At 41.3% G+C, this 27,203-nt stretch overlaps 2 protein-coding genes and 1 long non-coding RNA gene across 3 annotated transcripts; 1 reads left to right on the forward strand and 2 right to left on the reverse strand.

Moving 5' to 3' along the window:
* Nucleotides 1-5,110: 5,110 nt before the first annotated feature.
* LOC110836257 (kelch-like protein 10) lies at nt 5,111-15,394 on the reverse strand. Its single transcript, XM_022077267.2, has 5 exons — nt 15,372-15,394; nt 12,513-12,667; nt 10,944-11,195; nt 9,366-9,645; nt 5,111-7,686 (listed from the first exon to the last, which is right to left on the reverse strand). Exons 2-5 carry the CDS (start codon nt 12,662-12,664, stop codon nt 7,567-7,569), a joined length of 804 nt encoding a protein of 267 aa, XP_021932959.2. The 5' UTR covers nt 12,665-12,667; nt 15,372-15,394; the 3' UTR covers nt 5,111-7,566.
* Nucleotides 15,395-19,592: 4,198 nt separating this feature from the next.
* LOC147874975 (uncharacterized) lies at nt 19,593-20,972 on the forward strand. The gene is made up of 2 exons (XR_015533547.1): nt 19,593-19,695; nt 19,784-20,972. It is a non-coding gene; the product is annotated as an uncharacterized LOC147874975 (long non-coding RNA).
* On the reverse strand, nt 20,650-26,710 carry LOC110836203 (protein yellow). The gene is made up of 3 exons (XM_022077129.2): nt 26,364-26,710; nt 23,814-24,550; nt 20,650-21,684 (listed from the first exon to the last, which is right to left on the reverse strand). The coding sequence occupies exons 1-3, from the start codon at nt 26,641-26,643 to the stop codon at nt 21,361-21,363; spliced, it is 1,341 nt and encodes a 446-aa protein (XP_021932821.1). The 5' UTR covers nt 26,644-26,710; the 3' UTR covers nt 20,650-21,360.
* Nucleotides 26,711-27,203: the final 493 nt, after the last annotated feature.

A 27,203-nucleotide genomic window follows, 5' to 3' on the forward strand; every position in this document is an offset into this window, starting at 1 on the left:
ATAAGCAGCTCATCCGTCCCATAATGGATTACGCATGCCCGATCTGGAGGTCAGCTTCCCGCAGCCACGTCCGGAAGCTGCAAGTTCTGCAATCCAAGTGTCTTCGCATTGTTACTAACGCGCCCTGGTACGTTAGTAACAGGCAAATACATGAGGATCTGGGGGTCCCTTTCTTTGCCGACCACATCAGAGCACTGACTGAGAGATTTGACTCGAGGTTAGCTGGTGTGGGGAACCCCTTAGTTCGGCAACTCGGGAGGCACTCGTGCCGACCGAGGGGTGCCAGAGGTCGCCCAAGGGCAACCGAGGGCGACCGATGTTCAGCAGGCCAGCCGAGGCCGTCCCCAAAAGACGGCCAAATCGGCACAACGAGTGGTTAGACTACTCGGCTACCCTGACTGAGGTTTTCCGTGCTTTCCTCAGTTGTAAGGCGAATGCCAGGGTATAACTTAATAGGGGCACGGCGCGCCACCCTCCCCCCCGATCATGGAGGCCATCAGCTGAAGTGATCTTCCACCCATGCCGCAGAGGCCTTCAGCCGAAACGGCAACTTGCCTGATGGGATAACCTCCCATCAGCAGCAACATATCCCAGTTTGAATGATCGAGGCTCCCGCCACGACGAAACCCCGTTAGCTTTAGCAAAATTTCCGTTTTTTATATTAAGACCGTTTACCATTTCCAGCAATGCGCCTTGTGCGCAGGGATGGTTTCAACTAGGTAGGGACGATGCTTGCGCTTGCGCAGGACTCCGCCCTCAGTTAGCTTTTTGGTTGGTTGGTTGGTTGGTCCATATTTACACATTGTTGGTAGTTGAAAAAATACAAAAAGAATTACTCTGACTTGTAATTTGGTTACATTGAATCATAAATGTAAGGAGTGAATAATTAATATTAAATTTGTTCGTTATCAGAAGGAAATAAATTCAAAAATATTCGGAGGGTACATAAGAAAGAATTGCAATTTCATTGCCCTTATTTAAAAATAAAGTCGGGTTTTATTTTACCTGATTAATTTTAAGAAATAATTTTTCAAGGCCCCGGGGCTGTTGACCTCATAATCCCTGCGCCAGGGAAAATGTTTCCGGGGGCCGTATGCGGCAGGTTATTTCTTGGGAAAAAAGTGTCGCGTGATCTGTAAAAGACGAATACACACGCGGAAACCTTAAAAGTCGTATCTTCAGCCCCTACGGTATCAAACCCCAGCAGATCATAACGAAATTACGGTCTTTAACTTCGAATGTTGTATTTACAGCTTGTTTAACGACGATATTTGTAATCTAAAGTACGTTACGTCGAATGATGGAACGAGTATTAAATAATAAATTGTAAAATATGTTGAAAGAAAGGACTGCGGCCTAGTTTCCGGTACTATCACAGAATGTGCCTGAAAGAATTGAAGAAAACCACGAAAAACTTCAGTCAGGACAACCGGTCTCGGACCAACATCAAATAGATTGTAGGAATATTATTATTTAATTCTCGAGGCACGTTAGAAGCTTAAACGCGAAGGTCAAATCTAGGAGTCAATCTTAATCAATATTACAATTTTCATCGATTTGTGATTGTATTGCACGTTCAGTGAGTAGGAAAAGAGGTGGAAATCCACACAATAAGAATTTATTATTTTCGCTTCAGATTCCAGGATTACATTTTCAATGGTACAAGGGTTTAAGTCGAATAAAATCTAACTCAACGATTTTTGTAATTTCTAGAGAAAATCGGTTAGTATTTTCACTATCACGAATTCGCCTGCATTCTTTAGAGCCTCATACTACCACCACGAAAGCTTCAACAGCTCTTTGGCTGTCGAATAAATCGAGAATTCAACAAAACATAAGCTGAGACGTACTATCAAAATGGCCGACTGAAGCCCCAACTTACGTAAAGACTGCGTACATACGCGCTGTACCGGAGCAGGAGACAGACAACCGGAAAAACTCAACTTGTCCGGAGGAAACAAGTTTCGCGGAGCATGCCGGGAAAGGCAAAGATGAAAATCTCATCAAACGCGTGTCGGCAGAGATAACTAAGGGGCAGATAAAATTATACGTCCAGTAATAAAACACTAAAAGCGAAAACTCAATAATTTAATCGAATGAAACCAAATCGCGGGACGGAGGGTCACCCTCAGACTGTAAATGGTCGTACAGAATAAAACAAAGCTCAAAAAACGTAAAATAAATGGCAGCGTCCTCTGTGCGGGAACATAGAGACCCACCACAAGAAACATCCCGCACACAGGACGCAAGAGGTTATTATTTTGCTTTATGAGGTTTGTTTTAATTTGCTATGACCACTTAGCGGCTGGGGTTGAGCCCCATTTCGGTATTATTCCATGTCAATTACCGCGCTTTTGCTGCTGTTACTATTTTCGAATTTTGAGTGCTCCTTTTAATATACTTAATCTTATTATGTTCCTGCTATATTCTCTAGACAAGATCTGTTGTCAGGTGGGTTAGTCGAAAGAGTTGGACAACTCGCCTCGCCTACAAGGTCCTGTTTTCCGCAGCGTGCGAGCGCAAAGCCAACGAGTTGGACTCGTCCGACTCGGGCGGTTCGTTGGAACCCGCCACCAGGCGCCCGGGCCATTGTCCGGAGCAGCGTCCGTGCCTCTGCTCGCTCAAGGAACGGCCTGGGCATCCACCTCCCTTCGCGGGTGGGCTTTTTGGAGGTGCCCCTGGGGTGGGCGGCCCTGGGGTGAGCGGCCCTGGGGTGGGCGGCCCTATCAGAAGATCTAGGAGTAGACGGGAGGATAATATTAAAATAGGTGGGGGTAGTTTTGGGGGGGATCCTGGGTAGGGGTGACCCTAGGGGAGGGGTGTGACTGGGGTGATGGTCCTGGGTAAGGATTTGTCCCTGGGGTAAAGGGTGTGGCCCTAGGTTGGCTGCCCTTGGGTATGCTGGCACTGGCTGTGGTGCTTCTCCCTGGAGAGGCTGAGCCTAGAGTCAGGCACCCGGACCTCCATAGACTTTGCCACATAGCCATTATAATAGTCTCGGAAGGAAGCTGCTATGTAGATATTATAATGGTCTAGAATTGAGGTCACTATTCAGGGTGAGTCAAAAGTATGTTTACAAACTTTGTGTGCGTGTTCCTGGATCAAACATAAGAAAAAATGTGGTCGCAAATGCTTCCTTTTTAAAATACGTAATAGCCAAAAGAAGTTTTAATGTATGCATTTATTGCCAAGTATAAGGGCAGGGAAGTTCAGGATACTCAAAGGTTGCTCCTCCATTCTCCACACAAGTCCGAGCACGACGTGCACAAGACTGACGGATTCGTTCGTACACACCAGGTTTTCCTCGAATCATCTGGCATGCATTCTGCACACGTTCGCAGAGGTCGTCTTCATTGTTTATGGGTGTTGCATAAACGACGGACTTCAAGTGACCCCACAAATCCAATGGAGTCAGGTCCGATGACCTCGGTGGCCATGCTACTGGTCCACCGCATGAAATCCATCGCTGAAGGTACTGTTCTTTGTGATGATCTCGGACGCGACTGGAGAAGTGTGCTGGGGCTCCGTCGTGCATAAACCACATCTGTCTTCTTGTATTCAGTGTTGCATCCTCAACTAGAAGTGAAGGAAGCGTGTGTGGACCAACAAGCTTGTCGCCAACAATTCCTGCCCAAACGTTAACTGAAAAATTTCTAATTTTTCAAAATTTTCGAAAAACCAAAATACCATGCAAATTGCCTGAGAAGCGCACAAATCCAAAAATTTTCAATTTTTTTATTTTTGTGCGCTTTTTGGACGATTTCCTGCATTTTTTGACTTTTCGATAATTTTGATAAAATTTCAAATTTTTTAAAAGAATAGAAATGGCTATAAATGTCGTGAAAAGCGAAAATAACTAAAAAAAATCGAAAAAAGTTTGAAGTTGGAATTTTACATGGACCGCTTTTGACAAACGGTGAGGCACAGGAGTCAAGCTTGATGCAAGCAGCGAGGCAGGAATTAACCGGCAGACAGGGTGAGGCATTCACCGAGTCTGGCAGACATCTCTGGAGGAGTTTTGAAAAAAATGTTCAAAATTTTGAAAATTTTCGAAAAATCAAAAAATGCTGGAAATTGTCTAAAAAGCGCACAAAACCAAATTTTTTCGAAATATTTTATAATTCGTTTTAAGTTGAAATTGTTCTAATTTTTTAGTTTTGTGCGCTTTTTGTACAATTTCCAGCATCTTTTGTTTTTTTCGAAAAATTTAAAAAAAAATGATTTTTTTCTTCAAAAATCTGCCCTACCCGAACCCTGCCAGAACCGGTCTCAGACGTGTCGTTTCTGCAAATACCGAGTCCGGGAGAGACCGGGTGAAGCAGAGACTGAGTCCGGCAGAGAGCTAGATCTAAAAGACGATATCCAGACAATCGATAGTATTTTGTGAATCTGGCCAGTTTAAATCTTAATGCAGGTTTCTGTTGAACAAAGGAAACAAATTAAAAGGGGCAAGGAAGTGAGAGACACTACTTCTGCGGGGAAAAAGAGTCATTTTGTCTAAAAGTTCCCGCTCAAGAAAAAGAGGTTCCCAGGCAATGCCCGCTCGTCATTCTGGTAAGGATAAATTACGAGTTCAGACGTTAGGGTGATAATTAGTGAGAACTTGTTAACAGAGATGGTGGAAATAAATACGAGTATCATCTAAATATTCAGTCCGTACCGCAAAGAAAACAGCACTTTACTATTGCAAAAATCATCCACTTAAGCTGTTTTGAGAAATAATGGCTGTTTAGCACATAAATTTATTCTGTGCCCAAAATACACAGTTACAGGCTGTTAAATCGGTTTTACTTGCAGATGCCACTGAATGTTATACTACAACCACAACTAGCACGAATAACAGAAATAATAATAGATTTTCTTGTCTGTTTCATCAGCATGGTGATCTTCATTGTCGACTAAGTAAAATAAAAATAGTCGGATATTTGAATCCTTTACATATTAAATAATTATTAAGTCTGGGTTTCACATGCGAATCCATTTGTTATAAGTACATAAGGATTTTACACTGGTTATCTCTTGACCTCGTAATTGAACCTATCTTACAAGACGTACACATGTTGGTTGGTATGCAGAGTTTCGTTGTCGAATTATATATTTTGTGGATGCATCGCAGGGAATTAACGTTCCTAATTTTCTGAAGAACCGTTTTTCGAGTGGGTCTGTGTCTTACATAGGGATCATTAATGTTTCAGCTGGGCTCAACCACTTCCAACAGCTGACGTGAAACAGAATGGTGATTGTGGGCCACTTACATTGTGGTTTATGATACCAGGCGACCATCCCACTGACTTAGCATTTTCTCACAATACAACACAGGAAACAAAAGATGCAAGAAACTCTTTCCATTATTTTAATGATTTTATTTTGAATGACAAAAACTTTCTTGCTATCTGCTGAGTTTCCCTACAAGATATGATAACCTGGTAATAAGGTGGACAATTTTAAAATATCTACTCTCAGCAGTGGGGTGACTATCACGGCAAAACATACTGAACTGAGTTTCGGGATAACATATTAAATAATTGTTTTTTATCCCAGTCTAAGTTACAAATTTGTAAACTATGGAATTTAGTTGTTAATGTTTCAATTCTTTTATCATCACATGTTGTTTTTTGGTGCTTGGCTCTACAACCGGGTCCATCATAACCTATATTAAAATCGAATTTAATGAAGTTTGTCTTGTAAAACTTCAAGGTGAATTTATTGGCTTTAAAAGAGTTGTTCACATTAGCAGATATCATAAATAGAATTGATAAGTGATTGATTACAGAGTAAACATAACGGAACACTTATATCGTCTGTGTAACATGCCATAGTCATGACCACAGATACTACATTCCCCATTATCCACGGGAAAGATTATAACCTCAACAGCCAATCTCTTCTTCCTCTTGGTGTATAATCAAATCATAATAACCATTAAAAGGGTATTTTGTGACCAGAAAATCCTGATGATAGCAGCAGAAAGTTCCTCTGAAATGTCATTAAACTCCTACCAGACTTTGGGGCATGGCAACCCAGACGACAACCAACTTAAATCTGATCTTAGATTTCTCCAACAAGAGTTGTTAATTTCCAGTGTTCATATGATCAGCCCAGTGTCATTTAAGAAATAAAAAGGTAAGTACTGTTAGTAATATACATGCAATAATGGAAAGTAATCACTCTTATTTCCAAAACAACTCCAGAAATACGCTGTTATAATCTTTGACATTAAATAATTCTGCATGAGATACGTCGCAAAATAACTCACTAAGACAGCATCACTTTCGTTTGGAATGATTCGTAGATCTTTGAGGTTAGCCGTGCCAAACACAACTTATATGAGATTCTCATTTAGGTTATCTTGGAAATTTGCAGCGCAGACAGGGTTTTGAATGTGGGGAGCTGATCAGAGAAACAGTAAACGCGTGATTTCTGAACCATCTTGTGTATTTAAATTCTCCAATCTGAATTACAGGAAACAGCACTTGAAGACAATAGATTCTGGAAGCTGACCAGCTCTTTAATGTTCTAAGTTATGAGATGAGTGAAAGAACTTGGAAAATCCGAGAGAAGGAAAGAGATTTTCCAGTATCAGAACGTGGCTCTTCAAAGACAGACACAAATTTTGCATAAGCTTCTTTGGCGTTCGCTAGCAGTTACGTAGTTACAATTAACTGGCGCCGAATTCACGGAAGCAAACACAACAATCCCGATATCAATTAAAGGTCAAATTACACGTGCAATTATGCCATAATGGCCGCCGGGAGTGGGAGAGGTGGCAGATGAAAGAAGTCACGAAAGTAGTCTTTGGGATCCAAATAATAAACCAAATATTATGATCAGAAACAAAAACGGAACTTGCCTCTTAACTGACATAGCAATTCCGACTGACAGGAATGTGATTAAGAAGGAAGCGGAGAAGATCTTGAAATACAAGGATTTTCTCATTGAAATACAGCGAATGTGGAAGGTTCAAGCAAAAGTAATCCCAGTAATTATAGTGTCAACTGGAACTGTCTCCAAGTCACTTAGAAAATATTTGGCCAACATTCTGGTCAAACACAAGATCAAGGAACTGCAGAAAACATAGTACATAACTTAAAAATTAATACCAAATGGACATAAGACAGTAACGAATTACATACGTCATGAAATGATGTACTCACATTTCATCAGAAGCTTCTCTTCACTTCACTACACTTCTGAAGCCTTCCCACCCTCACCCCAATTTACCTCCATTCACTGCAACCACCCACCTCATTTTTCACTTTCCTAACCTTCTTTCTAAAAGTAATTTGTTTACATGAGAGAGTCCCTAAAACCTCAGCGGGTAGCTGGTTCCAGAGTTGGATGGTCCTATTTACAAAGGAATATTTTCCGATATCTGTTCTTTCCTTTCTGCTCCTAATTTTCCGAATATGATCGACCCTGCTCAGGTAGTATGGCCTTTGCAATCTGTCACCTATAGCCTTCCACGCCCGTTCTCCCGTGTACGCCTTGAAGAGAGCACATATACGTGCTATCTTTCTGCGCTGTGCCAGGGTTTCCCAGTTCGAGTCGCTCCTATGATATGCAAATTTACATGCTTTCTTTTGCACCTGTTCTAATTAATTTATCTGCGTCGTCCAGTAATTTGAGCGTCTCCGAGATCACGGATCTGCAGGCCTTGAATTCCGTCACGTACGGGTGTTTTGAAACCTGTTGAACAGTTCAATGTGGACCTTATGAACTTTTAGGAAGGGATGCCATGGTCAATTGCAGAGGAGACAAGAAATACACACATAATTTGGTTGAGAACTCACCGAAATAGACTGTGGTATATTCAGGAAAATATGTTTTTTGGATTATATAACGACGCTCTTAGCAACTGCAAGGGTTGTGGAGAGAAGCGAAATCAGAGTTAAATCGATCTTAGAGAAAAATATTGAAATGTGTTTCAATCGAAAGTTAAATATTTCAGTAAGTGTTGCATTTTAAGTTACATTCAGAAATTGTAATTTATTTCTCGTCTCTCCCCTGCGACATGCACGCTGCGATCACGACATTCTTTTTGATTCGATGACTTTAATTTATCATCAAAATTACGTAGCATCGAAAGGAAATTATGACAATTAGTTGCTTCGAGCGCCAAGGGAGGCAACCTGCTGCATGTTGATGGCTGGGTTGAAGGCCCGACAACACAACAGCGTGGGATTATGGGCTCGATGTCTATTAAGAGCCATTGCATGTTTCGACCTTAATTGGTCATCATCAGGTGGTTCTCCTTAAGTGTTCGAAACTAGTAGATACGAATGCTAAATTGTAAAGGCATTTGACGCAGATAACATTTTCATGGATTCTTGCTGTTGTTTCACACGCATTAAGTGAGAGCTGAGAGGCTGAAATTACGGGACATTTGACTTAGAGTACAAACATGTTTTTTTCTCGGGTAAAAATCTCGTGCTGGAATGGAAGAAAGAATATCATAAGTTGTAAGGCTGGTTCTTGAGATTACGTTCAAAATATTAGAATGTTAAAGCTGTCTATGAGTTTGAAGCCCCTGGGGTCATTTACTCTCGGAGGTATGACGAAGACGTCTTGCTGCAATTTTCCGATATCTGTTGTCCCTATGTGGTCAATCAGCTAAAGATTATAACGCTGATGTGATCTCGGGTTGACTATATATATCGTCGGAAATGCGTGAAATTGTTATAGCAGCTAAGACACGTTTCCTATGGCAGAAGGATCTTTGGTTAAGTTGGACGCTGCGTCAGAAGACGTGATTAATCTGTTGGGGGATTTTCCTATTCAAGCTGAGTGGACGTTTGAATGCAGTTAACGGTGGAATGCTGTAGTTGAACTGAAACACGTAATGGATCTCAATGAACGCTGAGACTGTAATAAAAGAATGTAGCGCAGACGATGAATAAAAGACGATCATTAACTCGAACCACATTTCTGCATAAAAGGACGAATCGAATATTTGTTTTGCACATACACTCACACAAGCGAGCGTGTTACCAGCGGCAAACCACAGGTAGTTATTGTAACCATGGTAACTAAGGTAATCTGGGTATTTCTTACACAGCAAATTTTGCGCGGAAGAAGGCATTAAAATCATTGTGTAGTTTCACGCGTTGTTATTGTAAGATTTAAACAGAATTGGAATGTGTCAACAGATTCCGTTAAAGCTCATCAGTATTAAATCTAATGAACATTCGTTCAGACGTTCTCGAAATGGAACTGCGGGCAGACAGACATACAGACAAACGGGCTTACATCTGACGAAGGAAGACGCTCACGATTTGAATTAATTGTTTACGAACACGTGTGAAAATGGAATTGAAAATACGGGCTTCACTTCCCATAAACATCCACGATTTCAGGGGCATACTGACCTCCAACTTGAAAAACTTTGCGTCAAGGAGACTCAGTATGACGAACTTCAAAAGGCCCGCGATGTGACCTTTCCTGTTGTCCGGGTCGTGGTTGATCCACCGGAGAATGCAATCCCACACAACTTTCTCGTCCTTCACGTTCAGTTCCTCGGACTCGATTATCTCTTTCAGGTCCTCTACAGGCAGTTCCAGAAATTCTTCGCTTTGCTGAGACACTTGCACGAAGTAGCGCAGAACGAAGCGACGAGCACGAGTGTCAAGGTTGGCGCAGAAGTGTAACCTGCGACAGCGAGGGTATGAGCCAACACAGAATCGAACTCTGACACACTGAAACACTGCAGGAAAAACTGGATTCTCAACTATTTGCACACCACAGTATTTCGCCTCCAGTTTTTACCTTAGCTCTTTGGAGCCCGAATGAATGAGACTGAAAGCAGAAACGTGGAGAAGCAACGATGAGAGACGCTCCGTTTAACCACGGCAAAATAGAAAGTTTTCGGCTCTGAAGGTTCCCAGGTAATCCCCGCACGTCCTCGTGATAAGGTTATAGGTTGAAACAAGAGCACGGCGTACGCAAGTGAAGAAGGCAGTGAGATGACAAGTTTAGAATTTTGAATTCTGGCATTAACCTTGGCGAAACGACGTTGTGTTATTCCAGTGAAACCTCGTGTAAGCGAACTAAATGGGGGGAACCACGAGTCTGACGAGCGAGGGAAAGGGGAACGTGGTCATGGATATGAACGAATAAGTAGAGACTCCATACAGATTTTCCTCGTCGGCTGATGATGCGGGCGTGTCGCACGCACAAGCCGACGGCGAGTGTCACTCGTGAGCGCAATTCGAGGGAGTCCCTGTACTAAAATAGTGAATTTATCAGTCATTCTGTCCATCGCATGAACTCGAGGTTCTGGTGTGATTCTGCTGATGTCAGTTGATTCGCTTGCTGTGTTGTCCTGAACAAGGAGTAGGTGTTCAGCATCTACGGGAACCAGCGGATTGGTCTTTGTCTTTGCCCTTAATAATAACCAATTCTCTAAATGTCCAGGAGTGTTCGTAATAATCAGCAAAATCTGGGGTGAGGTTAGATCAATGAACTGTATCGATTTATACACTCTCGCCGGTGGAATCCAATCGCAACCGATCTGGTTGAAACTCGGTCGCTTAATGCGGGAATCGGGTAATCGAGGCTCGGTTACAGAGGTTTTGCTGTATGCAGAAGGATGTGGGGCTGAATGTTGATTTTGAAATTGGGAGGATTATGTAAGAAGCAAGGAATGCAGCAGAGAAAGAAACAAAGAAGAAAAGGAATTCGAGAGGAAGACAGATTTAATTATGACCCTGAAATATGTCGTCATTGATGTTCTACATGGTGAAATTAGTCATCTACCGGTCATAATGACGATCAAAACATATACAGTTAAATCGGATCATTTTAATTACAGGCACATTAATAACAAAATGCCAACGCTTTATAATTCGCCCAGTCCTCAGTCAGAGGCTTTAATCTCCGACCCGGCACTCGGCTGCTGTCTTGAGTAAAGCTGGCGTCACAGCAAATGACAAATGAACATCAATTACCTTGCCAACTGCATGATGCCGATACAGTTGTTGACGTCCAGCGTGTCCTTGAGGAAGTCGCAGCAGAGTTCAGTAACGTCTGGTATACATAAGTATTCAGCCGCCGCGAGCAGTTTACGCGCGTTGTCGGCGCGGATGTCCACCTTGCGAAAATAAACATAATCCAGTATCTGGGTCATCACCTCCGAGCTAATTCCGTGGAGGAAAACATCAGTATCCTCACCGGTGTGCAGTTCTGCCGTGTAGAGGGTCCTGAAACGTCACGAAGCAGTCGTCGATTTAGAGAAACGGCGAGCAGAAAATTACAAGTCATGCGCATAAAGTTTAAGTTTTTATGACTCACGTAGCAAAATAAACGTATCCTTTTGTCAATGAGGTGGATGAATTTTTGTTATCTGAATACTTCAAACACTCCCAGAATGTGTACTAATGGGACCACATTAACTGCGACAGGATGAAGAGCGGGCGAAGACCTAACAGAATTTAACTTAAAAATCGGAAAGCAAGCAGCGAGCATTTGTACTACAGAATGGTCACCTCGTTTCTTACATAACCTTGACTTCTTCAAGAGATATCTGAGGTTATAACAACTACTTCAGAAATTTTAAAGCCAACGCAAATATTTCAACATTCATCGCGGGCTGTACATTCCACTGATTGACCAGTTCGTAATATGAAATTATTTGTTCTGTCAAAACATTTTCCCGACAATAAACAACTTAAAAGAAAAGCCGATGTTTCTATGCGGCCTTTAAAAAGTGATCACAAATCAGCAAACAATTTCCTATTACAAATTAAAGGCTTCGCAGTGTAAGACAAACGGAAAGATTTGATTGTCGCAAACTGAAAGAGGGTCACAGTTTGTAACAAGAAGTGAGACACGTCTCTTGGAAAACACAAGCAATGGTACACATTTCTCATTTCAAGAACGCACTGCATCTTTATTTAAAACACAAGCAAATTAAAAAATGCACAAAATCTCGAACGATTCTCTCCTGCCAATGGAACTTATTTCCCGATGGTCTTTGTTACAGTTTATTTCAGACAGAGCAACACACAGAAGCTTTCAATGTTCCGGACAATGGCGTGACGAAGGTGCATTACCAACTTCTGGACTTTGTCCGCCAACTTCATGTATTAAAACCAAGACATTATGTAAACTGATTCTATTTCTCCCTCCAGATCGATTGACTGTCACCTTGATACAAGCGCACTTAAAAATTAGTACAAAAGACCACGTACATCTTTTGGGATGTTGCGTCGTGTTGTCTCTTAGAAATTATCGGACGTTTCAGAGGTGCTTACTGCCTCCATCATCAAGGAAAGAAGGCAGTAAGTACGTCTGAAATGCCACTCAGTTTCTACGGCGCAACGTCCAGAACACCTTCTTCTTCTTCTTCTTCCTCTCCGCCGTGAGATTTCATGACAATGAACGAATAACAAAAGACAATCAGCCGTATAACAATGCAGGTTTCTGCATTAAAGGGGGTAAAACATTTCACATACTAATTGACTTCTATTGTGTCCCTATTTCACGTGTCAATAAACGACGTCAGTAAATATACAAACCCGAAAAATGCGCTGCACATGGACAGAATCACTCTGTGGACTGGAAAGACGCCACCGTCCTCCAACCTCAACACCGCGTCACATGAGAGGTTCCTCTCTCTCAGCTCGTTCAGGCGGACCAATGCTTCGGTGCGACTTTGGTTTGACTCCATCTCCTGAAAAGACAGTCCATCGCTGTTACAGGATTTTCTTCATACTGAGAGTGACTGAGAGGGAACACGGTACTGAGAAGAATATCTGGTCCTGCGAGAGAGTTACTGACAAGGTAATGGAGAAAATTGCGTAATATGGAACTTTACAGATCTCTTCACTAATTAAAAAGTTGTAGGCTGTCAGATCAAGGGTGATGAGATGGGCGGGGCATGTAGTACACATGGCAGAGACAAGAAGTGCAACTTTTCAATCGGAAGACCTGAAAAGAAAAGGTCAGTTGAGAGTCCTATGAGTTACTGGGATAATATTAAAATGGATCTTAGAGGTGGGGAATGAATGTGTTTATTGACTTCATCTGCTTGTGGATGTGGCTTAGGGGCGGGGTTTTGTAAACACGACATGAAACTTCTTGTTTCATAAAATGCGAGACATTTTATCACCTGGGCTACTGTTAGATTCCATGGACTCGGTTTCTTTCTTTGTTACAGGAATGCCTGTTGAGATCCAACACATAATGCCAAAACTGTAAACGTGACTAATCTAACTACCTAGACGGCTTACGGAACACGAAGTTTCAACACCGAACTAACCAAAGCCCTCCACCAGACCCTGTCCTGGGCCACCAAAATCCAGTTTCCTTCAACTCCTATCTCCCGAAGATCCTGCCTGAGATTTTTCTCCCATCTACGTCTATGTCTCCCCAGAGGTCTCTTCCCCTCACGCTTCCCGACCAGTACCTGGTGCACACCTCTCGTCCCATCCATGCACTCCACATGCCCCGCCCATCTCTCTCTTCTTGGCTTCATCACCCTGAAGACGTGACTGATTTAGGCAATATTAAGTCATGCCGCGTGTTTGTCATTACTCGCATAAAGTTAAATCTTCTTATATGTAAACTACGTAGACATTAAGTATAGAATATCTATGTAATCTATAAAGTCTTAGATGCTTTTTCTCTGGTGAACCGATTTAAAAAATTACGACAAAAATATGCCATTGAAATTGCGTGACCTTTGATGCAGAACCAGACAATTAAATAAATTTTGGAAGAATAAGGCTACACCTTTTCATAAGCATAACATTTTCGTGTACTTCTCTCTCTGTAGAACTAAAAGTGCTTAAGAGCTTACATGATTAAGGACTTTCCTGCCTAACTTACATATTTATATATACTACAAGCACAAAATGTAATTCAAATTTATCAAACAAACGCGAGAATTACAGTGGGGAACAGTCACAAAAGCTCTAATTTGTTCTAACGCATGCGTAGATCAGGCCTAAATCACGCTACTCACACACTGCAATGTGCAAGATATTCTATGGAAAGTCGATTGGTACTCGGTATCCAGTTCGCTACATCGAGTCCCGTCTCCCTGAGGTCCATCTTAATGTTATCCTCCCGCCTACGTCGAGGTCTTCCCAGAGGTCTCCTCCCTTCAGGCCTTGTAAACACACCTCCCCTGCCCACCCCAGCCCCCTAACAACATCGTGTGAGGAGCTCGTCAAGCACTTTTCTCTATTATCTGTCCCACCCCCATTTTGGGTCCAGACATCTTCCTCAACACTCTGTTGTCAAAGACGCTCAGTCTATGTTCCTCCCTCAAAGAGAAAGACCTAGTTTTGCACCCATAAATACTTTGCACTCAATAATAGCAAAAGTTCCCCGATTTAATCTGCTGTTGTAGGGAGATAATAAGAGAGAGATTCGTCTATAATTAATCTTGTAATACCGAAATAAAAATTCTTCAGGGTTCCCTAAAACGCTTTAATGATGTATCAAGAAATGTAAAGTGTTAGAATTATTGTTCAGACTATATACCCCACTCCTAGCATCCACGTATTTTTATTAAGATTCTGGGCCACTAAAAACGTTTTATTCCTTTTAAAATGTTAATTGCCTACTGAAATATTCTTTTACTATCAATGATGCCGTGAACAAACAGAAGTCACTCTAGTATTACTTGAGACTGAGTTAGAAAGAAGACAAGCCTAAATCTCTTACACGAGTTCACAAATTCAGATGAAAACATTAAATGTGATGAACATTAATAATAAATAGGAATCCCTTACCTCAAACTTTCTTCAATTGTAAGAGACCACGATGTCCACTCGCAATGACCGAGATTTCTTAATAATTCTTATATAAGACAAGTAATTGTGATTTTCTAAATCGTTTTTAACAACACAAAATTATCTACTCTACGACGCACTTTTTCTACAACCGATTCACAGCTCAGCTCTTTCCGCAATAACGAAAGCGGATTGTTTATGGCAATAATGAAACACAACAATGCCGAGTAAACAGATGACGTAATGATTAGTTTCTTAGGTAACATAACCATTGTTGTCGGTCCATATTTACACATTGTTGATATGGATCTTACACGTTTTCCAAATGACCCTTCCGTATAGACGTATTTACGTCAAAATAAGACATGCCTAATTTTCTTACACGAGTTCACAAATGCAGATGAAAACATTAAATGTGATGAACATTAATAATAATAAATAGTAATCCCTTACCTGAAACTTTGTTCAATTGTAAGAGACAACGATGGCCACCGGCAAAGAACAATTTAATCAAAAATGAAATGTAGAGAGTGAAGGCAGTATCACAGATTTCTTAATGATTCGTATATTAAGATAATTAATTGTGATATTCTAAAAGGTTTTCAACAGCACAAAATTATCTACTCCACGACGCACTTGTTCTACAACCGATTCACAGCTCAGCTCTTTCCGCAATAACGAAAGCGGATTGTTGATGCCAATATATAATAAAGCAACAATGCCGAGTAAACAGATGACGTAACAATTAGTTTCTTAGGTAAAGGAATGGAGTGCAATACGGTTCATTCAGGCTATTATACAGCAAGCGTAATAAATGAGAAAAGAGCCTTACGGCATGCTCAGCCCAGATTGTTGCAGGTGTGGGTTAGAAATTCGAATAATTTTTCTTCCATTGTTGTACTTCCATTGTTGTAATTTGGTTACATTGAATCATAAATGTAAGGAGTGAATAATTAATATTAAATGTGTTCCTTATCAGAAGGAAATAAATTCAAAAATATTGGGAAGGTACATAAGAAAGAATTGCAATTTCATTGCCCTTATTGAAAAATAACGTCGGGTTTTATTTTACTTGATTAATTTTAAAAATAATTGTTCAAGGCCCCGGGGCTGTTGACCTCATAATCCCTGCGCCAGGGAAAATGTTTCCGGGGGCCGTATGCGGCAGGTTATTTCTTGGGAAAAAAGTGTCGCGTGATCTGTAAAAGACGAATACACACGCGGAAACTTTAAAAGTCGTATCTTCAGCCCCTACGGTATCAAACCCCAGCAGATCATCACGAAATTACGGTCTTTAACTTCGAATGTTGTATTTACAGCTTGTTTAACGACGATATTTGTAATCTAAAGTACGTTACGTCGAATGATGGGACGAGTATTAAATAATAAATTGTAAAATATGTTGAAAGAAAGGACTGCGGCCTAGTTTCCGGTACTATCACAGAATGTGCCTGAAAGAATTGAAGAAAACCACGAAAAACTTCAGTCAGGACAACCCGTCTCGGACCAACATCAAATAGATTGTAGGAATATTATTATTTAATTCCCGAGGCACGTTAGAAGCTTAAACGCGAAGGTCAAATCTAGGAGTCAATCTTAATCAATATTACAATTTTCATCGATTCGTGATTGCATTGCACGTTCAGTGAGTAGGAAAAGAGGTGGAAATCCACACAATAAGAATTTATTATTTTCGCTTCAGATTCCAGGATTACATTTTCAATGGTACAAGGGTTTAAGTCGAATAAAATCTAACTCAACGATTTTTGTAATTTCTAGAGAAAATCGGTTAGTATTTTCACTATCACGAATTCGCCTACATTCTTTAGAGCCTCATACTACCACCACGAAAGCTTCAACAACTCTTTGGCTGTCGAATAAATCGAGAATTCAACAAAACACAAGCTGAGACGTAATATCAAAATGGCCGACTGAAGCCCCAACTTACGTAAAGACTGCGTACATACGCGCTGTACCGGAGCAGGAGACAGACAACCGGAAAAACTCAACTTGTTCGGAGGAAACAAGTTTCGCGGAGCATGCCGGGAAAGGCAAAGATGAAAATCTCATCAAACGCGTGTCGGCAGAGATAACTAAGGGGCAGATAAAATTATACATCCAGTAATAAAACAATAAAAGCGAAAACTCAATAATTTAATCGAATGAAACCAAATCGCGGGACGGAGGGTCAGCCTCAGACTGTAAATGGTCGTAGAGAATAAAACAAAGCTCAAAAAACGTAAAATAAATGGCAGCGTCCTCTGTGCGGGAACATAGAGACCCACCACAAGAAACATCCCGCACAGAGGGCGCAAGAGGTTATTATTTTGCTTTATGAGGTTTGTTTTAATTTGCTATGACCACTCAGCGGCTGGGGTTGAGCCCCATTTCGGTATTATTCCATGTCAATTACTGCGCTTTCGCTATTTTCGAATTTTGAGTGCTCCTTTTAATATACTTAATCTTATTATGCTCCTGCTATATCCTGTAGACAAGATCTGTCGCCAGGTGGGTTAGTCGAAAGAGTTGGACGACTTGCCTCGCCTACAAGGTCCTGTTTTCCGCAGCGTGCGAGCGCAAAGCCAACGAGTTGGACTCGTCCGACTCGGGCGGTTCGTTGGAACCCGCCACCAGGCGCCCGGGCCATTGTCCGGAGCAGCGTCCGCGCCTCTGCTCGCTCAAGGAACGGCCTGGGCCTCCACCTTCCTTCGCGGGGACTTTTTTGGGTTTCCCGTGGTGCGGTTTCCCCCGGGGCGGGTCTCTCCCCGGGGTGGGTCTTCCTGCTGTGATCCTTGGACGCTATCCGTGTTTTGAATCCTAGTTGGGGAATCCTTATGGGGAATCTTCTTCTGGATCCTGCTATAGGGAGTCCTGGGCAGAGACACTGTGGGGGATCGTGAGTTGCGGAATCCTTATGGTGGATCCTGCAATGGGAAATCCTGGGCGATGAGATGAGGGTCATTGTGGGAATGATACTACAGGATCATGGGGAATCTTGTGTAGGGGGGAATACTGTAGGGCCAGGGGTAATGTTGGGTGGGAACATGTGGGGAATCTTTGATGGCATACTTGGATCATGGAGGGATAACTGGAGAATCCTGTGTGAGAATACTTCGGAAATCTTGTCTGCGGATAATATGGGGGATTTTTGGTGGGGAATCCTAGGTAGGGAATCCTTGTCGGGAATCTTGGGCGGGGGTACTAGGGAATCCTGCGGTATCATGGATAATATTATGTGGTTAATCCAGGGAAATATCTTGGGAATCCTAGGTCGGGTGTCCTGGGAGAATACTCGGTGGGGATACTGCTGGAATCCTGGGTTGGGATCGTGAGAAATTCTGTTGCAAATCCTTGGTGGGGGATTCTGCTGGATCTGGGTAGGAAATCTGTGGGTGAATCCTAGGATGGTCGTGTCGAATACATTTTCTAAGTTCGGCATTTGGTGTTTGAGTTGCGTGGAGGAACTTTTATACTTCGTGCGTAAATCCTGCAGATGATGATGATGGTGATTTTGGTTGTTTGTTTGTTGGCAAGGCTTACTTCTTTGGTGTCTATCGAAGAAATTTTCTAAGTCCAGTGCGCTCGTCGTATTTTTTCCCCTTTGCTTTTTTATTGGCTAATGGAAGAATTTTTTCTCAGTGCACTTAAGCTTTTTTTAACCCTTGCCATTTTTCTGCTGTACAAACGTGGGCTTTTTTGTCCCTCTCTCTCTCTCTGTCATTGCCGCGTTTTTTCATATATTATATTTATTACTATTATTATTATATTTTGAACGGCTTTAGGCATAGCAGAGACGATTGAGGCTCAGACCCAGTCAAGCAGAGACCAGTTGAAGCCGGGCCGTGTCCGGCAGAGAGCCGTTGAGGCAGAACGTGTGATGCAGACACCTATTCGTGTAGACTTGGTGTGGCAGACACTGGGTCTAGCAGAAATCGTGTGTGGCGTCGAACGTGTCTACCAGAGTCCCGTTCTCGTGAAGGTCGGGTGGGGAGAATTTGAAATTCCTTTCAAAATTTTCAAAAAATCGAAAAATGCTGGAAACTGTCTAAAAAGCGCACAAAATGTAAAATTTTCGAAAATTTATGAAAGAAAATTGAAGGTAATTTTTTTCATTTTTTTTAGTTTTGTGCGCGTTTGAGACAATTTCCAGCATTTTTTGATTTTCGAAAATTTTTGAAATTTTTAAAAAAAATTAAAATTTGCTACAAATGTCGTGAAAAGCGAAAATAACTGAAAATTTTCTAAATTTTAGAAAAAATTTGAGGTCCGAAAATTATTTCCAAAATTCTCCCCACACGATCGCTGATAGAACCAGCGTCTGTATGACTCGGTCGTTGCCGCACCCTGTCTCTGAAGGACACGTTTTCTGTCGGGGACGAACTCTGGACGAATTGTTCTCTCTATTTACCGATCTCTGCCAGGCCGTCTCTGCATAGACCTGCTTCGACACAGACTGCTAGACACGATCTCTGGATCACACGTATTCTGCTTCTTTTCTTTTCCGGTCTCAGTCTCTACAACACCCAGTCTCCCCCAGACACTTCCTCGGCTTCGACCGATTTCTGTAGGACTCAGTCTTCTAAAGGGAATCTGAATTTTTTTAAATTTTCAAAAAATCTAAATATACTGGGGAAAAAGTCCAAAAAGCGCACAAAACTAACATCTACTATAAAAATTTCTGATTTCGTCATCAACCAATTTGTTGTCAAAAAATGACGTCATCAACAATGCCAACAGATATTTGTTTACTCGGCATTGTTGTGGAACACAACAATGCTGAGTAAACAAATAACGCTTCACAACAAAGAAATCAAAAAATATCAAGCCAGTCGCATTATCACTGCTCCAGGAGGAGCACTTCGCATTCTTGAATATTGACTGATATCTGGCCTAAAACATCAGAAAAGTGAAAGAAGACGTTATCAAGTATTTGAAGTACCAACTAAAAATCTTCAACAAGGTAAACTGATACGCATTCGATATATTACGATTACGAAAACTATTATGAAAACTGACTTTATGATCGATTTTAAGACGAACATTTGCAGGGGTGGAGCTGGACGTAGAAAGTTAACTGACCAAGAACAGTTGACCTCTGAACAGCGACGTAAAGAACTACAACATCAGACATATTTAAGAAATAAAGAAAAGCGAAAGAAGACTTACATTATTAAACGAGGCCATATTAACAACACACGTAGAAAAACAGACGAAGATTTGGAAGGGCGGGGTTGGAAGTAGATAGTTGACTAACCAAGAACTGTTGGCCTATGATCAGCGACGTAAAGAAGTAAGATATCAGATTACAGGAAGCGCTCCGAAAGGATTAGCCATCGTTGTCGTCAAAAAATGACGTCATCAACAATATCACCTTATATTTGTTTATACACGGGGGTTAGTTTAGTGTCTTACTCAAAAAAATTTGAAAATTTCAACTTCAAATTTTTTTGAATTATTTCCGACATTTTTGGTTTTGGGGCATTTTATACAATTAGCAGCATTTTTTATTTTCCGAAAAATTTTGAAAATTTTCTTCAGTTTTCCTAACCCAATTTTTTTTCTTCGAATTTTGAGAGTAGTTGCACCAGACACCAGGACCGGCAGGGACCGGGTCCCTCAGAGATCGAATCCGGCAGAGGCCTGGTCCTGCAGAAACCGGGTCCTTCAGGACAGTGTGCCTCAAAGAACGTTTGCCACCGAGACAGGGAGCATACAAACAGAATACCTTCATCAGTAGACATCTCCACACTGACATTTATGCAAATATGATTCTTGTGTTCAAAATGCATGTGTACGTATGTACTCTCATTGCTTTTTATACACCAATTGGAACGTCGAAGAAATTGTGGACGGACTGGAATTGAATGAGACATCTAGTTCTCAAATGATTTTCTCTAGGCTAAACACAACGGGATAATTGATCAAAAATTATATTACAATTTTTACAATTCATATAACCAAAACAAATGTGGTCTGAAAGACACGTGAATAAGACGCAAGTGAAATTTCAAAATTATTTCTTTCACCTCCTGTTTTCTACGAGTGCATTTATGAAGAGAGCTCTTTGCTTCCACAGCAGAATCCTTGGTTCTTACTCCAAAAAGCCTGACAGAGGACTTGAGCTGGCACATTAATTTTCTGTGCAGCTTCAAATATCTGCAATCTTGGCACAAATTTTCAGTCATTTTAAAACCATATATATATTTCGTGACATTTTATGTTCTCGTCGCGATAAAACATTAGAGTGTTGTTCCGGGTTACGATATCACGTAATGTTAAAATATAATAGCACAAGTACTTTCATCTGAAACATTGATAACAACCTACTAGACCACACAGTTTTACAATTCGTAAGATCAGAGTCCAAATCTGCTGCGAAGCTCCGATGACATTGAATGATAAATTTGAAAGGACACGGTAGGACCATGGCCAGTTAGTAGTTGGCATGAAAAACCTCCCTTATAATACTGGGTTTACAAGCCATTATTCGAACCGAGACCTCCGGGATATGAGCATGGTCGCTGACCACTAGATGATAATATCACATATCTGAAGGTGCGTTTATAACATTTTCCTGCAGGAACTGTTTAAGACCATGATATCAGAATAACCAGGACATCTGACATCAAGCAAATTGCCTGTGAATCACCGATATCACGAAAATGAACCCTAGTGGTGACAGAACTACCGCAGAGCTTCTCATGCAGACAGTGTCGGCCACGGCTCGATCTATGGGCGCTGACAGGACCCGGAAGTTCACGTCAGAGCGGTCGAGGCCCTTGAACATGAAGAGTGGCATCCGGTCGGTAAGAACCCACACGTTCCTCTGCGAGTCCACCTTGATGTCATTAGGGAAAACCATGGTCACGTTGTTGGCTGCGACTTGGCCTTGCGTCATCGGAGTATACTTCTGGCCGGAATTCCAGCATCCGATAGCATTCCGAGTAACCTGCAACAGTGGCTCACGTACAGATGGCAACCATCACAGAGATTTGAGGTTATCAGGGCGATGAACATGTAGACTGTTATATTCTCAGTATCACGTGACGCGATGTGGCCTTTTAGGTAGTTTCAGAGTAAGATACCACTTCGCTTCTATTCTGAAGATGAAGACGATACATTCCTCCGAATATCCTAAATTTAACTCAGGAAGGTTATAAAATGTTTTCAAGATGAAAAATGAGAGACGTAGGTATCTTACAGTCCTAGTATGACCTTACCAAACTGCTGAAAGAATAAATCTAATAAATAATGTTCGTGTTTATAAGTCTCTGGAATCGAACTCTAGACACTCAGAGGACACTTCGACGTAATTATGTGCCTTATACAGGTCACATCGAAACGTAACGTTTGGTTACCTTCCATTGAAAACCGTGTTTAGAAATGTTTTATGACTCATTTCAGGTTCTGATGAGCGCCGAGTACAAATGTCTTTTCTTTCGTGAGAGTCGATATGATCACGTCGCTGTGGTCTTCTGGGCTATAACATCATATATGTGCGAATTTCCTACACTGAAAACAAAGACGTCGGGTTCGCCTAAACGTTGGTAACTACAATAATCTGAGTATGTAACATGTCAGAACCCAGAATACCAAAATTCAGCGACTAACTCGTCTCTCGTGGGAGAGGGACAGATCTTCTTGGTTAAAAATTGTTGGAAAAGTCAGAATTATGGCCGACACACAGAATTTTCAAAAAACACTACTAAATTTCATTTCCGTTAATTTTATGTTGTATTTATGGGACGAAAATTCGGAGCAAGCCGAAAATTGTGCTGTTTACTTAATTAATTCTGCGAGCATAAAAGGACCCGAGCGGACGTCTATTTAAATTCCATTCCCTTACATTCCATTCATCCCTCTAAGCCAATTAGATATCAAGACATGGAAAATGAACGTGGGTTGGACATAGATCGCTTCTTGCACTATAAACACCGGTTACGACAGCTTAAGAACCAGACGGAAACACTGGCAGACCACTGAATGGAAAAATACGACGAGCTGTAATCCATCGCCAACCGCGAGTTTCCGTTTGTAGTCATCCTTTCTAACTGCTGTGTTTGGTTTCCGCGGTTTCAAATTGTGGATACACGGAAAAATAATTAACTTCGCATCTCGAGAGTAACTTTGGCGGGGGGGGCTGAAGGAAACCAAAACAACCATAGAACACTTTCAGAGTTTGGTAAACGACCAATAAATTTAGTTAGTTAGCTTTTAATAAGTGTTAACACCAGCAGAGGTTCGCCTAACCCCCTGTTTCTCATAAGGCCTTGATTTCGCAAAACGCGGTATTTTTTTCAAAAAAACACATCACCCGCTGTTGACAAAGAATCTGATGTATATGTTGAAGATTGTTAGTGTTTTGGGGTATCGTAAAGGCTGAATTACAAACACGTTCATCAAAAACCTCGTCATGCCATCCGACGCAACCACAAGACCGTTCACGCCCTATTGTCAACATACCTATACCCATATTTACCTCACTATTTTAAGTGGGCTGCCACTTGTAAACTAGTCTATATCAAAAGTCATAGAAATATTCTAAGTGGCTTCAGAGACGAAACGTGAATAAGGATACCAACCCCTCCCGCCCCTATTTATTTTTTGTATTTAGTGTTCTGTCTGACGACAGGTCCATATGAACAGGATCCTTCCATCCTTTTCTCGGACTGGGACCTGTTCATATACGTTCTTGGCAGATGATCCAGAAGTGGTTTGCCATTGCCTTCTTCTGTGTGTGAATGGAGTAATTGTTGGGATGCCACGGAGAAACCGGGGAAGCCCCCGGAAGAAAACTCCACGGCCTTGCCCAACACAAGTTATAAACTCGGGCACCGCCGGGAATCGAACCCGAGACCCCAGGATTACAAGGCCAGCGTTATAACCGCTAGACCACCGTGTCCCGCCCCTACAAAATTATAAACAACCTACAGTATGCGACTGTAATCTTGAGACTTGCAAGGAATGCAGGAAGTCCGAAGATTACAGTCGCGGACTATACATTCTGTACGTTTTGTGTAAACAGACAAGAAAATCATATTTCTCGGGTGGTATAAATGTGTCCTCTATGAACCGTACCTGAGTATACAGAAGGATCCCCGTCTTCTCGTCAAAGAAAGATGCACATGACTGAGTATTGTTTTCTCGTTCGCCCAGGAGCATGAAGTTCTTGTCGCTGGCACCGGCCAGAGCAGGGTCTGTCCACAGCGTCTGATTCTGAAGGATTCTGGTAGAGACGGCGAATTCGCTAAAACTCGAGAATGGATGGAAGTACATAGTCCTGTATCTGTCTTCGCTGTCCTCGGCTGAGAGAGCTAGTCCGAACAGTCCATCAGTCCACTCAAAGCTTACTCCAGCCACGTGGTATTTTCCAGCCTTTGGGTCGTTGTAAAAATATTTGTGTGTTACCCTCCACGATTCATTCTTCTTCAAGCTGTACACGACCATGCTTGAAGCTCCGAGATCGGCCATGTACGCGAAAGTGTCCTCACAGTCCTTGTTCCTCACATCTACAGCAATATTGGCAAAGAAGGATTCGTCCTTTGTGAATTTTTTGGGGATTTCGTAACGTCGAACCAGTTCGTCGTTTTCCAGGTTGTAAACCAGGAGCTGGTTCGGGCCGATCTTTTCTTCGCTGCCCAGGATGTCTGATTTCCCAGTGTCGAGAACCCATAATCTGTCGCATGAATCAGCCCTGATTCGGAAAGGCGAAACTATGTGAGTAATGTTTCTCCGATCTATAACGCGCGAGGCGACTGAGTTGACATCATGAGTCGACCAATCTGGGTAAGGTTTTAGCTGTGGCGAAGTCCTGCCTGCAAAGCAAACACATAGTCGGAAATACGAACGGTGTTCCAACATCGACGGCTTCAAAGAATGATGTTCATCATACAGAATGCTTACAAAGTCTCGAGACAGTAAATAATATAGTTGCAAGTCAAACTGCAGACATTTGCAACATGGTTATTTTTTGTCGAGGTTGGTAGCATTGATTAGCCAAACCCTTTTTTTTACTATTGACATGACGTCAGATGAGAAGAGGTACTGAGTTCAATACCTTTTTTGTAAATAAATGTAAATCCAACTCTTTTTTTGTTTTTTAATTAACATAAACTTTTGAAAAACCTGTATCACGACAGTAAAAAAAAACAGACACTGTTATGGACTTGGAATCTTGAACAACATTCTAGGCGGAGTTTGAAATAAATACTACGTAACAAGAACATATCGACGCGTCACAGAAAAATATTTTTATACCAACATATGGATGCCTGTTACACGCATATTCTTCTGGCTAATATCATTTCTGGTGATAAAATCTACTATCCACGTTATCTTCCATTAAGTAACATTTCTCTCCACATAAAACACATGAAGTTAGCAATTCATAAGGAGGTTTAAATTAAAATGTAATATTAATAACGATAGTGGCCCACGTCCGTAAAATCATTTCCTGGATGGCCGGTGTTCAAGAAACAGTAGAGATTATTGGCTCCCTCTCCATGACCTCACCTTAGCCCAGAGGTTCCCAAACTTTTATAGCTTGCACCCCTCTTAAAACATTTCATAAATTTCATGCCTCCCTTTCCAGAACAAGTGCAAGCAAACAGATTTGACATAAAATTTAGCTACGAGTATACAGCACTTTAAGACAACTAAAGTGCCTCAACCAAGCAAAGGATATTAAAAATGTTTCTCCATATTTCGTTAAAAAAAGTTCTTCAGACTACAAACACCCCCCCAGGGGGGCGCGCCCCACACTTTGGGAACCTCTGCCTTAGCCTTATATATATCTGAAATGTCTGGACTGATTGTTAGTCTATAAAATAAATTATGTTAATGAATAATGAGATGGTACAGATTTGGAAGGAGGCAACAGAGGTATGTGCCACGCCTTTGTGCTGGAATTCGGCTAGAAAAACTAAGGGAACCCAAGAAAGCGATCATTCGAGCGATATTTAAACCGAACATCTTCCAAATACATGTACATAATATTACTGGTATACCAAAGTGGAGCTCCAACTTAAAATTGCGTAGGAGCTTTTTTTTTTTTACTTACGTCGATACGCGGAATGCACAGAAAATCCTAAATGTTTTGAGACATGGAGTATTTTGTTGGGCATTAAAAGCTCTTACTGAAAGCAAGTTGTGTTTACAAAATGTTTTCTCAGGCCTTTTGGCTTCTCGTCCCCTCGGAATGTAAACAGAATAGCATGTTTGCTTAAATGTTGCTTAATCAAACCGCAACATTACTCAGATGCTTTCTTGTTTTGTTTTTCCTGAATCGAAAAAAGTTCAAAAACTTACAGGGACGTAAGCAATTAAGTCGAAACATTTCGTAACACTGAAATCACGTACTTGAGCCCATCTTGCATCCCAACACGTCAGTTCTTGCAAACTTGTTTGTACATCCAACAAAAACATAATGTATCGACAACAAATGACCCATTAGAATCTAACCTATCACAGATTCAAAATGTTTTATAAATTATAAAATTATTAATGCAATACCAGCAAAAATAGGCCTTTCTCAACTTCGTTATAAGTATTTGTCAGTAAACAATGCTGTAATACGTCTAAACGTGAGAATAAAAAAGGAAAAGATGTCATAAAGAACCATTTTCTTACCAGCTTGATTCAAGTCGACATAAGATAGAGAGGCTGGGACGCCGGGTTTCCATCTTGGTACTGTTATAAACAGTTTATTCTTCCAAACTTCCAATCCTACAGGAACATTGTTACTTGGAATAAAAGACTTACTTTCAAGTGCAGCTTGACGAGCACTTGAATTTGGATAGGCAAAGTCTAACTCTTTCCACTCAAACACTACACCTAACCCATTTCCATTCACTATTCCTAAACATACCAACAAATACGCAAACAATTTCACACACTTAATACTCGTCATTGCGACGGCTGTTTCTAGAATGACGTCTTACTCTCTGTGAGGTTATAGTGCCAACTGCTGGAAGGCCAGCAACTTTCACAGATTATGTATCCCTACAACAGTCTATTAGGTCAACGGATTTCTGTGGTTTTGTTCTCTTGTACGTGGGAATTTCCTAACTTGGAGACAGAACAGAAGAAAGAGAATAATGAAACCAAAGGCAGAATGTAATATATGTAGGTTTAGAGGTCAGTAGGCTTAATGTGGGATAACACGTATATTGCAATAAGAAATAGTTCAATTACAAAGTACAGGCACTCCCCGATTTGTGCGATGTTTGTGTTCCAAAGAAAAGAGAATGAAATAGCTCAAGTTAAATAGCAAAAATAAAATTCCCTTCTCCCTAGCATTCCTCTGCTCTACGCCTCACTCCATCTTCCAAATAAAATTCGCATTAAAGCAGGCGATATTGAAATCGGTCTAAAGTGACTGAGGGCATTAAAATAAAATAGCACACATACGAGGATTATCATTCAAGTGTTTTTACCCCAACATAACCGCTAAATTTCTCTGTATTTAAG

This window comes from Zootermopsis nevadensis, unplaced genomic scaffold, assembly GCF_977971745.1.
Source record: "Zootermopsis nevadensis isolate Lab colony 2312 unplaced genomic scaffold, Znev_1.0 Znev_ptg000003l, whole genome shotgun sequence".
NCBI lineage: Eukaryota > Metazoa > Arthropoda > Insecta > Blattodea > Termopsidae > Zootermopsis > Zootermopsis nevadensis.

What these genes read in the sequence shown, in the direction of transcription:
- LOC110836257 (XM_022077267.2), bottom strand. Translation starts at nt 12,664, where the DNA reads ATGGAGTCAAACCAAAGTCGCACCGAAGCATTGGTCCGCCTGAACGAG. An exon ending in ATGTGCAGCGCATTTTTCGG is followed by an intron (nt 11,196 to 12,512) that starts GTTTGTATATTT and finishes GTGACGTTTCAG; the next exon opens with GACCCTCTACACGGCAGAAC. An exon ending in GGCATCATGCAGTTGGCAAG is followed by an intron (nt 9,646 to 10,943) that starts GTAATTGATGTT and finishes TCGCTGTCGCAG; the next exon opens with GTTACACTTCTGCGCCAACC.
- LOC110836203 (XM_022077129.2), bottom strand. Translation starts at nt 26,643, where the DNA reads ATGACGAGTATTAAGTGTGTGAAATTGTTTGCGTATTTGTTGGTATGT. An exon ending in TGTCGACTTGAATCAAGCTG is followed by an intron (nt 24,551 to 26,363) that starts GTAAGAAAATGG and finishes TTTGCTTTGCAG; the next exon opens with GCAGGACTTCGCCACAGCTA. An exon ending in GGATCCTTCTGTATACTCAG is followed by an intron (nt 21,685 to 23,813) that starts GTACGGTTCATA and finishes CCACTGTTGCAG; the next exon opens with GTTACTCGGAATGCTATCGG.